We start from the raw sequence: 12,050 nt of genomic DNA, 5'->3' as shown, positions 1-12,050 counted from the left end.
CGCATCTAAATTAGACAATATCGTAGTAGTAGCGACAGTAGGTGACACAAATCGTGTCAGTCTCCCAACAAACACAGCAAGGTTCAGGCAAAAAAGAGCAACAAAGAATCGCTGTGTTCCCAGCTTTTGTTCCCGGATACCAACGAACTCCTTAGCAATTTGGAATATCCATCCAAGTTCGAGAGCCAGTTTCCCGCAAGAAGTGGCAAGATAAACGTTGAGAAGAAATAGTAGATGATGATTGCCCGTCGTCGTGATGATCCGGGCGCCCGAACGAACGAAAAGAAACCCATGTCACGGAAACGCAAGAACAGAATTCAAACGTGACTGACGCAACCCATTGGTATCAGAATAATAACAGGAACCCCCCATGCCTCACAAAACGACCGAAACCAAACACCCTAGTCTAACGAGAGAAAGGAAACGAAGCAAACCGGACCTCCATCGGGAGAAAACACAAAAAAAAAGCCGATACCTCTATGGTCATAACTTTGGTAGTAAAAAAAAATCGAAAAGCATCACTGGGGTATCCGTCCGGGTCCCTAAATCTTGCTTTGCCGAATCATGAAAACAAGTCGAGAACGCGGAAAATAAGTATTCGGGGTATCAATTCTCTGCCGACATGGCTGAGACAGAAAGAAGAAAATAGCGGAAGGAGGATTAGGCTGTTGTACAATAGATTTGAGATCCAATCGGGAAGAAAAAAAGGTGCCACTGTGTGAGATGCGTGGAGAATTCGAAAGCCGAATCACACACAATCCTTCACACCAGGAGAAGGACCAGCCAGGCAGGGCACTGAAGACAGTACAGACGAGTCGAAGAAATTACTCTTCGTCATCGCCAGAACCACCCTCTTTTCCACCCTTGTGGACCTTCTTGTGGCGGCGCAGGTTCGAGACAACGGAAAAGTGTCGACCACAGCCCTCCACGTCACATGCAAATGCTATAATCCAACCTATTAGTATCACAAATACCGGCAAATGCGGTTGGGCTTGCTTGTAAGAACTTACGCTTCTCGCCAGTGTGACTGTACATATGGGTCTGTAGAGACGATGGTCGGGTAAACCGCTTGTCACACACCTTGCACTTGTGCTTCTTCTGGGTGTTGGACGGCATCTTTGAGCTAAACTGGCTCATCATGGACTGCGGGCCTGGGGGAGCACTGCCAGTCAGAAGAGTGGACGGTCGTGGGAGTGTGCGCGACAAATGGCCATTCTCGTAAGACTCTGAAGTTGTTGAGCTGTAGTCGGTGACTGATGACTCTACAGAACCCACGGATGCGCTGTAGTATGGGTAGGAGTTGGCGGATGAGATAGACGAACCAGCGGAGTGTGCCAGGGGAAATCCATACGAATCTCCTGAACCTCGCGAGCCTCGAGGCCCATAAATGTTTCGGGGTGTCATGTCCTGACTGAGCGCCACCATTCCACGGCTAGCATCAAGCGCATCACCGAATGTTGGGCCAGCTCCAGGTTGTGCTGGGGCAACACGAGAAGCCTCACTAAATTGAATGGCAAAGTAAGCATATATCCTATGAATTCGCTCATTTCGAGCGAGTAGAGTAGTTTTTCTTACGCATGAGACATCCTACGGTTGTCCTGGTGGACAGGGGATGCGTAGCTGATCGGTGCATAGCTGGCAGGCGCAAAGCTGCTAATCGAAGGGGCAGTGGTGTACGCAGGAGTCTGTTCAAAAGTGGTCCGGGGAATGTCATGGGCAAGGCCCATCATGTCAGGAGCGGGATAGCTGGTGGATGATGTGGCGGACGAGTAGTTGCTGCCGGCGACCATGGAAGGAGCAGAAACAGGCACGGAATATGGCAGAGAGATGTGAGACGGGCGGCTGTTTTCGTCCTGTTTGATGCCCACGGGAGCCGGGTAAACAGGGGGCGTCGAGTGAGACGAAGAATGGGCGGCAGCCCAAGGGTCTGTGAATTGTGGTGGTTGACCGTGATGCGGGACGCCATGTTGGTAGACACTGTCAAACCCCATTCCGCCGCCGTACTGGCGGTTCTGGTTTTCAATGACCATCGTCATTGAGGGTAGTTGTTTTCAAGGGAGATCTAGAGTGCTCGTGGTTCTGTAATGCTCGCAACACTGCGGTTGGAGCTATAATCAAGGGGTAGATGATCGGTTGTCAGACAAGCACAACCGACGCGATATAGGCGGCGAGGTACAGCAGCGCGCGAAGGCAACGTAAATCTGAACAAGATGAAGCAGAAGGGGTAATTGATAGAGCGTTGCGACAGGGAGATTCAATTGAGTGCAATGATCCGCAGTGGTGAGATGCGCGCAGGTGCAGAATGTTGTGCAAAGATCAGGTACGGGAGGAGTAATAAGAGCGACAATCTGCGAAGGGAAGATGGGAGAGAGAGAACCCGACAGCCAGGGAGAAAATGAAAGACAGTCTGGGGAAGGGCGATCGACGAAGCTTATGAACAAATCCAGGATCGCAGCATGAGGATGGGCTTTCTTCGTCCCTGGCGTTCAGAGGGACGAGGAATCTAGTGCCACTGACGACGTCCCGTCGGGGGACGGTTGCAGATCGTTACTTTGGCCCGCTTAGGCTTCGAAACGGCGCCAGTGTTAAATTGAGAAAATAAATAAATCAGAATGGTCATCGCAAAATTCAGTGCTAGCGCGCGAAAAAGGAGAAGCCAGTGGGAAATCTCCAAATGGGAACCAGTTCCTCGGGTGACCTTCAAGGTTGAGACCCATCTTCGTGCTTTTTCTTCTTTCGTTTTTTTAAAAAAAAAAAATAATAAATTTATTATTTAATATTTAATTCTTTTCTTCAGTGCTAACCACTAAATCTTAGTGAGGATCGCGACCATGGATGTCACATCTATACTGCACTTCATCTCAATCCATACCTCCAAAAAAAAAAAAAGAAGAAGAAGAAGAAGAAGAAGAGAGTAATGGGGGAGTAAATGGCTGGCTGGCTTCTGCAGTTGCAGGATAAAGAGAAAGAAAATAAAATTAAAAAATTAAAAAATTATACACAACAAAGAATCCCAGTGCAGCTCGAAAAAAGAAAATAAGAACACATAAAGTAGCAGTGAAGCAGGGGCAAGTGAGCCATGGGAAGCATCTGAAACTCCGGGATCGGAACAAATTGTAGAGACCTGAGCAGCCGTCTCTGCACGCTCGCGACAAAAAGTGGAGGGCCCTCAAAAAATTCGATCCCGGAGTAAACCGACAACACCATGTCAAGGGTGTAATGCTTCTGCTGTGATGAGAATGATGATGGCAGGGGTGACTGCTCGAGCAGTGGATTCGCACTTTGCAGGGCACACAAAGAGGGAAAAGAGGCAAACGCAGTAGGGAGACTAAGTCAATTTCAGGTACAGCGTCCAAAACAACCTTCCCTTTCGAGACAAGATGCGTCCATTTTGAGTCTCCGTTTGCCATCCCTCATTACCGTCTCCCCAGTTGTAGGCACATATCGGAATGGCAACCTGCCTCTGAAGTGTTATGGAGTCTGCGGCCATGCTAAGTCCAATCCGGGAAACAGTGCGGACGACAGACAAAGGACGTGAGTGAGCGGCGGTGGGCTCACAATGGAGAGAGTGGGCGGATTGAGGAGTCAAGATTGGACCTCGAGGAAGGTTGGGTAACTTGGGTTCTGGGGGAGTCAGGGACTGCTCGAAAGCAGGAGCCACTGACTGGCTGAGGGCTCTGAAAGGGGGGGGAACAAGTGGGCTCTGTGCCGTGTCTCCAGCAGGAGTCAAAGACTAAAGAGTGAAAATTGGGTATTTGTCAGAGGAAACGACTGCTAATGCCGGGCCACAAGCTAAGGCGCTTTAACCAGGGTTCGCCTTGGGCCCTTCAAACCCAGTGAGTTTCAACTTTCGACATCGTGGCGGGGAAGTGGGAGATCACAAAGATACATCATTGTGCGTGGGGGATGCTTCGGCGTCACAATTCAATAATGCCATTCTCTCGATGTCCCGCGGCCCTCACCAGTTCATCTAGATTCTGGATAGCCCATCATGAAATACCTGGTATCCTCTTGTGTAATCTTCCATATACGCTCGACGGTACGCAACAAAATGAAAATTTGGCTAGAAACAATGAACAAGTTAAGTTCTCCATCAAATCGACCCAAATTACCCACATTCATCACAGGTCGAGGACTCGTCATCAAGATTGTGAGTGGCCAGACAGGAATGGGGCGGACGGCTCAACCCGATCAAGAGACAAGGCGGTCGAGTGGACTCCCAGATTCATCGCTGTGACGATATAATAATTTTACCATGAGAATATACTGCACGAAAGATGGCGCTTGAGAGTTGAGACCCTCGCACTGCACAAGCAGCATATCCAACTCCCCAGTGGCATGAACGCCAGTCGTCTCTGCAGAGTGACGACATCGCGGCCGGCATGAATTCCCCCAGTTGCATTCATCCTGCAGAGATCTCTCACTAACTCGCAGATTCATGCCCATGTTCTTGTTGATAGCGTCATGGTCTTCTCCCCGAAATCGATTTGGTTGGCAAGTTTCCGGTGCAGAGCAAGGTTGGAAAAGAGCCATCCATGGATGCCACAACACCACCCCCGCATGCAAACAACCATTGGCACCGTCAGGATTACGCGGGGATGGCGACGGCATGGAAACTAGGCCTATTGTGAAGCTCTCCATCTCGTCTTGTAGTTATTGGATTGAGTCGAGCTGGCGGAGACTTCTCCGTCATCGTGAAGATAGCATCAGCCCGCGCGCGATCGCAAAAGAGTTATCGACTCCGTCTCCAATGCAGCTTGCCGCGGTCGCCGAGGCGTAATTCTTCATCGCCCGAGCTCTTCAACACTCTCTAGCAACGACTTTTCCACTCTTGCCTGATGGGCCGATGGCTTTCATCTGTGCGCAAGGAAGAGCTCATTCTTCATGCGGAGAGGAGACATACCTCCACCACCGACGTCAGTGGCCACGAGATGCTATCCACACCCTGGACTAGCGGCATGCCATGAACAAATGCATTCACGTTCAACACCATCGTCTGCATTAGTACTCGGACTATATGGAATCGTTGAGAGCATCCCGCGCTGTTGTAATTAAACCCTGCTATTGGCGTTGAAAATAACGATGGAGGGATGCGAAACGTAAACCACGCGACCGGAGGGTGGGCGACTGTCCCGCGCCGTCTACTATGTACCATTCATTATATATATTGATTTGATATATCACCCTTCCTAGAAGGCTCATGAGATGGGCGACGGCGGTCGAAGCAGTTTGCGGATCAGTGGCACGATCGAGATCTTAACCTTAAGCAAAGGATAGACAGTGATCATCATGATCGCAGTGCTTTTAAGGCTTGTCTTGGAGTGATTGGCATATATCAACCATAAGAGGAACACACAGTTGGAGGTACACAAATCCGTAGGGAGACCACTCCGAGAGCCCAAGCTTCTTCAGCGGGCGCCGAGCTGGTCAAGGCAAAACGCCACGTCCAAAAAGCCCAAGGCGCAGAGCGACTTTCCAGTTTCCATCAATCTGAAGGGAACAGCTCAGCACATCGCCAGCCACCAACGGAGCCAAGTTTATCTCGTCTGTCCCGCGTGCATCCCGAAAAATTGTCGTTGTTGATTCGACAACAACCGCCACCCCACGAAGGAACGGGGACTGAGCGACAGGGGACGCAGAGTCCATGCCATCATGCAGTCACAGGAAGTGTACACTGTAGACGTATGCTGTCCCACGGACGTGCTCCGTTCCTCTCTCTCGTTCGAACGCGGATTTTCTTTCCTCAGGCCATCGTTTGGTTTGGGACGTTTGAACCGGTTCCTTGGGACCCTGAGGACTCCTGAACCGCAGAAGCTCAATTGACCGCGTGGCTCACAAAAGCAAAGACCGGTTTATTGAAGAATGAAATTATCGAAGAGAGAGCTCAGTTCCCGCTGGTGGAGAGCAAGCCCACCTGCTGCTTTTGGCAGGTGCGAAAGAATCGACGAGGCGGGTCGGCATTGGCAAGTTGCAACCCACCTGATCTCGCACGGAACTGAAGTCTCAACTCTGATGGATTCTTCACCCCGACAGGATGGAGCCGCTTGCTTTCCAGCGCCAGGTTTCGCCTCCATCACTTAAAATCGACCCATCGACCACGTACTCGCCCCGTGGGTCGCCGGGACACCCGGCGGAATATACCGACAGGACGAGAATTCCCCAAACGACCCACGGCTTGGTTGAGCTCTCGAAAATCACGGATACCCTCCTCTGCTTGTGACAATGCCTAGGTTCGGCCTCGGTTTGAGACTCGAGAGGTCCAATAGCCCAGTCCACTCTTGGTATTCTTGGTAAAAAGAATAACCTCATCCATGAATTGACGACCACGATGACTAACTTTGGGTTGTGACTGCACAGGGGTAACTCCAAACTGACTACACCTACTCATCTTACGCACCCCGACACGAAAACAGCTCACCTCCATGTGGAGGTGCAAAAGTACGGCCTCCAACTATGTTCCAGGCCTCTGCTCAACTGGAAAGTTCAAGCAAGCACAACAGGAAACAACAATTTAACTTTGACATTTCTTTTGGCTGCTCGACCCGCAAACCATCTGAGACTCAAATCGCGATGTTAGCCAGCTCACCGCTTTTCAGCTCCTGCTGGGCCTAATTTGCTGCTCATTCTCAGGCCCACCTCCCGCTTTACCTTAAATGATTTGGGGCACGTCCGAGTGTTTCCAAGGGACAGGGATCTTTTCTAAGCCCGTCCTGGCAGCTCGTAGATTGCGGTATTAGGCAAAAAGTGGGGTCAGACACGGCACATCATCCCTTAAACGCGTAATCGCCCACCACCCTCAGCCCAATAACCTTCGACCCTTCTCAGACCCTGTTGGTCCTTTTCCTAAAACTGCTGCGGGGTGGCCAGTTCAGGAAATCCCATGGGAGCCCGGGTCTGGAGCTCCATTCACGCTTCACAGTCAAAACTCCCCTTGTAGACCACCCAATTTGTTGGTGCTCTGGTCCTGCAAATTGGGAAAGTGAGCCACGACTTGGCACATGCTGGTGGCGTTTGAGCATATGCTTGATGGGCCGAACGGATTCCTTCCCACCACATCGAGTGTCAGGAAAGTGCCATCAAAGACTCGAACTCAGGTGTCCAATCACTGACAACAGTCTTGCGCAGTCGGTTTCTCCGAAAGGAAAGTGTCTTCGCCGGATATGTGCCCAGCACATCCAGAAACCCCGTCCAATTATGTTTACAGCCTACATCAGGTTCGAGCTTTGAGCTCTTCTCCCTTGACGTCTGTGCACATGGCACTGTGCAGCAGCTGAAACCATTGCCTCCAACAGGCCTGCCATGTTTTCTTACACCGGAAAATCTGCCTTAGGGTTCCGGTTCAAAATGAAAACTAATTATAAGACACTAACCAATTCGATATTAGGCCATCTGGATCAAGCATGGTAGAAATCGCACGGAATTGCATGGCAATATTGACGATTGACACTGCCTTGTATGCAAATCCGCTCGATCAAACGATTCTTCAGGAACACTGACGATCCGGCTCCCTGGTTCCAGGCGCGATAGGCGAGTGATCGAAGTGAAACGTGAAGATCTACTTCAACGACATGGCGTTTAAAAATAAGTATAGCCTTACTAAGGCCCATCTGTCATCTGCATAGAGTCGATCTCAAACGGCAGATCGTCGTTGATTGGCGTTTCGATGAACGACTTGACTTAACGAGGTGGGTGAAGCTTAGATAAGCCCAGTCATTGAAAGTCCGCGGCTCGCGCGAGCGAGAGGTAACAGGTTAGACCGCCAGAGGAACTCCAGCCTCCAGGATGTCTTTGCAGTCTGCACAGACGAAAGTTGGAGACTTGTCAGAGCACGGGTCACTCATGGCCCATGGGGTTTCCTTAAGGAGCCCTCGCGAGCAGCCCGATTGAGAGAATGCACAGGCTTCGAAAACTTGATGGGCTTTCCACAAGTATTCTTTTCCAGTTTAGGGAGTAGCGCCCAGCTCTTGAAATCGGACGTCCGGTGATGAGGGTTCACTTGCCGCAAAAATTTGACACCTCCCCAAGCGCTCGTTCTCTGGCCGGCATTGTACCAATAGCCAACACCCGCAACTCCAGACAAGGCGCAAAGTCGGGGGGGGTTCGAAAGCCACTAAAGCCACCATCACAGAAGGTGGGTCTCAGCAGCGGAAATGAACGCCTCTGCCCCACGGAGCTAGGATAGTTCGGGCCCTCGTGAATTTAGCCGCTAGCTAGGGCCAACTCAGTTAATGAGAACTTTGCATAGCATGCGGCCAAGGAGTCGCAAAGACGCCAGGGCTAGGCTGCTCAAGTTCCCCAGGGACGGCAGATAATCGATAGCCGCACTTGGCATATCCATGATCACCCAATAAGCATTCACGCCCCACACGAGCTTACGCGTGCACATCCATCTTGACCCAATGACCAAGCTTTCGCTGAGACGCCTTGCCTGTTCTGGACTTCTGTTGGCTCTGCCTGTTGGCCCAAGTTTTGTCAGTCGGAAGGGTTCCCCTCACTGAAGAACTTCTTTCAGCTGGGAAACAGAAGACTCACGATGGCGGTTCGTACCCTGCATTCTCCTTTCCTCCGTGAGGAGCCCCTTTCTTCCACGAATCCTCCGTCTCGAGATATCGTCTCTTCCATGGCAGCTGCAAGCTTATGAAATTCTCACTTTTTTTTTTGCCTGAGCGCCTGAGCGGATTTTCCTGGCGTCCCCACTCAAGCCGCCACAATCCTCAGGGTGTGCAGCTAAAGTAGCCTGAAACACACCACTGAGTACTCACTCCACAGTTGTCGAGGACCGATACTGAATCCGGGTCTCAAAAATCGTCACAATTAATCGGGGGAGCCCACGATACGAAGATCGGTTGATGGAACCAGGGGCACCATGAGATTGCAATGACGGACGAGTCTTCTCCATTTCACATCTCTTTTTGCTATTCTTAGAAGCAATTTAGATATCCTAGACTCCTTGACATCATCTTCTTCAGGGGCCTTTCCAGCCTGATCCTTGCTTGTCCCGTCAAGTCACCTGACACTCCACCAGACAGACAATCAGGCTGCCAGGCATGCATGATAAAGCCATACTTCGCAACACCAGCGACGAACCCGGGAGACCTTCTCCAGCTACGTTAAACGAACACGCATCGTCGATAAAAACAGAAATGGCAGGTTGGTTCCTCGCGAAGCGAAACTCGCGCACTGGGCAAATTTACTATCCCAAAGAACATCTTTTAGTCTCCTCTGTACTCATGTTCAAAGTGGGTCCAACAGTTTGTCTTCAGAGCTCTGTTTCTATCCTTGTCTTCCCTCTTCAAAAGTTCAAACTTCTGACTCAATGAGAGCATCAAATACGGACTATACAGTTGAGACCAATTCTCCGTTGGGCGATTCGTCGTATGTCCTGCTGCGACTTTGCGGGAGTCGTCTCGAGTATAGTGAACGTAACGTTCCCGCACATGTACACGCAATGCATCAGATTAGGGTCCAGCCGAGCCTCTACTACTGGCCCAACATCATGATAAGGTCCTTCTTATGATCCTCTTGACGAAACAGATACCACCGCCTTTATGGACCCTGCAGAAGACTAACATACAGGAGGTGATTCGAGACGAAGGTCCCTTCACTATTGACGCGGAGCCCTCTTCCATCTTCCGGAAAGAAACCTGAGATAAAGGCTTGCAAACGAAGCGTACATTACTGGGCCCGGATTACTTGCCCCCAGCGGCCAGCGCGCAGTTCTGCTGTCAGGACCTCGTCTAAGCTTCGCCCCTCAATACGGTAACTACACCGTGCTCTGTACAAATTTCCTGCTGTAGAGGACACTCCTGTCACGTAACTATACGAAACGGCTTACTCAAACGGGATTTAAAGTGCGGGTTTAATTTTCGCGACGTCGTTACCACAGGTTTCTTCTAGAATTCTAACAATAATCCATAAGCGAGCGTAACGCGTGGCACCGTATCCAACACTGAAAGCGAACCTGCCTCTTTATGAGACCATGATTCGCCGACGGTGAATCCTCGAGCATGGGCCTGCCTCATGATTCCAACTCAGGGCACGCACAGGGTCTCGAACGGAGCATGCCTCCAACAAGGCCCTCTTCCGACCCGTGCTTGGAAAATAGAATAAAAAAACCTGGATTCAATTGTATGCCTAGATAGGTTCGTCTCGTGCACTTGGGGATTCACACTGCTCGCAAAGTAAACGCGATGGCTTCTGGCATCCATGCTGGGCGGGCCTGAACGAAGATGCAATGCAAGAAGCACAACTTGATGTGATTGTGAAGGAATCACATTGCATTACAGGTGCATATTGTGGCTTGCATACACATATCTTCGATTCAACCCTTGATTTCCATCGGGATACAGCCCTGATAAATCTTACTTCAGGTAATTTGTTTGCAGGCCGTCGTCGAAAAATTTGGTTCAACTCAATCACTAGCCAGGGCGAGATGCTCTCCGATACAGGAACGGAGGTAACTCGCCCGTTCATGGTTCAAGAGTCAAGACCCCGGTTGACTTCTGGGTGGATAACCAACCGTGTCCGACCTGGAATAATGGTTGGTTCGGAAGAGCACGCCTCAACCCTCAGCAGCCACGAGCGATCTGCCTGCTCCATCGCCTTATCACTTTTAGCTCAGGGAGTCAGGAGCCAGGATTCACCTCGCAGAAAAAGCAAAACCAGTTGGCAAATGCAAAAACGATTTCAAGATTCATCACACTTACGCGCTCGTGGGTGTGGTCCTCTCTCTCATTGTAGGACTGGGCATCCCCCGGGTTCCCTCAAACGGAAATCAAATCACTCCACAATCCACATAGACTCTATCCCGGCCACGAGAAGCACTCAGCCTCAGCTGGTGAACCAATACGTAGAAACGGAAGAATCCTTCTCGGAGGCAAACGTGGAAAAGAGCTTCCACTAATAAAGACAAAAAACGTCTCGAACTGGACAGCCCGCCTGAGGGTCCCCTCTCCTTCCCTTCTGGTCCAACTATTGAGTGTCAATTTCGACGCTCAAGCCTGAGGGTGCCACCCGCTCTTTCTCCGTCCCGTGGAAAGCAAGGTACACGTACATTTCCCTCTCGAGCCTTGCCTGGCCAGGGGCTGGAGATGAATACGAGGATGGCCCTGGGTGATAGGTCACGGTACGTGACCAAGTAAGGCACGCAGTGAAGTGCACTCCAGTTCAGTTTGTTCTCCGTCCTCGGACCCCAATGAAAACCCATGGGTAAGCCCTCCATCTCATCCTTGGACTGCACTTCGGAGTTATGTGCAGGATTCCAGCCTGGTAGGAGGAGAACTAGAAGGTCGTACTTTTCCGCGGCTTTCATTCTTTCCTTCCTTCAGTCAGCCCTGACCTCTCAGGGACCTCCAGGCTCGTCACGCATCACACTCGAGGACAGCTCTAGCCCTACCAATAAGACCCTGGCAATCCCTGCAATCCTGCTAGCCGGCTCCCCACACTAGGAAACAAGAATACAAAGTCGTAACGACCAAGATGTCTGGAAATCACAAGCGCAAGCAAGAATGCTTTCGACGTGGACTCCCCACACGCCCCCGCCAAGCCCGCACATGACAGGGGGGCGCCGATGGAGAAAAAAAGGCTTACGCGGCACATTCAACCCCCCTGCACCTTGAATGCTTGGCATACCACGTCTGCCTCTGCTTTGCAGTTGGCTGGTTGGCTGGATTGAAGTAAGCCTGCTTGCTCTGCCCTCCAGTCTCCAGGCCTCTGCAGCCAGTCTGCTCTTCACACTGGTACAGCCGACCTCGCCGGAAGCACAGCGTACTTTCCGAAAACCCTCTGGATGGATTGATTTGATTTCTGTCACTCTGGATATGGTTTCCCTGGCCCCCGTGGGTCTATCTGTTGCCTAGTGGCAAATTTGCTATTCTTGTTCTGCACATTACGACGGCGACGACATCTGGTTGTTCTCGTACTCTTGGATGATTGAATCCTGACTTTTCTCCGCTGACTCTGATCTGGCCTGTGCCTGTCTGGTTTTGAATGTAGCCTGCTGTGCCGTCTTTTGGATTTTACCTTTTAGAATATGCGGTGGTTGGACTGAT

At 50.8% G+C, this 12,050-nt stretch overlaps 3 protein-coding genes across 3 annotated transcripts; all 3 read right to left on the bottom strand.

Annotated features, from left to right (window-relative positions):
- Window positions 1-824: 824 nt before the first annotated feature.
- Window positions 825-2,036, bottom strand: APUU_20822S (uncharacterized protein; the record flags this gene model as incomplete). The annotated part of the gene is made up of 3 exons (XM_041699506.1): window positions 825-943; window positions 1,011-1,501; window positions 1,576-2,036. The coding sequence occupies 3 exons, from the start codon at window positions 2,034-2,036 to the stop codon at window positions 825-827; spliced, it is 1,071 nt and encodes a 356-aa protein (XP_041552584.1).
- A 2,155-nt stretch (window positions 2,037-4,191) lies between these two features.
- Window positions 4,192-4,641, bottom strand: APUU_20821S (uncharacterized protein; the record flags this gene model as incomplete). Its single annotated transcript, XM_041699505.1, has 1 exon — window positions 4,192-4,641. The coding sequence occupies one exon, from the start codon at window positions 4,639-4,641 to the stop codon at window positions 4,192-4,194; it is 450 nt and encodes a 149-aa protein (XP_041552583.1).
- Window positions 4,642-10,899: 6,258 nt separating this feature from the next.
- On the bottom strand, window positions 10,900-11,311 carry APUU_20820S (uncharacterized protein; the record flags this gene model as incomplete). The annotated part of the gene is made up of 2 exons (XM_041699504.1): window positions 10,900-10,971; window positions 11,054-11,311. 2 exons carry the CDS (start codon window positions 11,309-11,311, stop codon window positions 10,900-10,902), a joined length of 330 nt encoding a protein of 109 aa, XP_041552582.1.
- Window positions 11,312-12,050: the final 739 nt, after the last annotated feature.

Source organism: Aspergillus puulaauensis, chromosome 2 (genome assembly GCF_016861865.1).
Source record: "Aspergillus puulaauensis MK2 DNA, chromosome 2, nearly complete sequence".
Classification (NCBI taxonomy): Eukaryota; Fungi; Ascomycota; class Eurotiomycetes; order Eurotiales; family Aspergillaceae; genus Aspergillus; species Aspergillus puulaauensis.
This window is presented reverse-complemented; position numbering and strand designations above follow the sequence as displayed.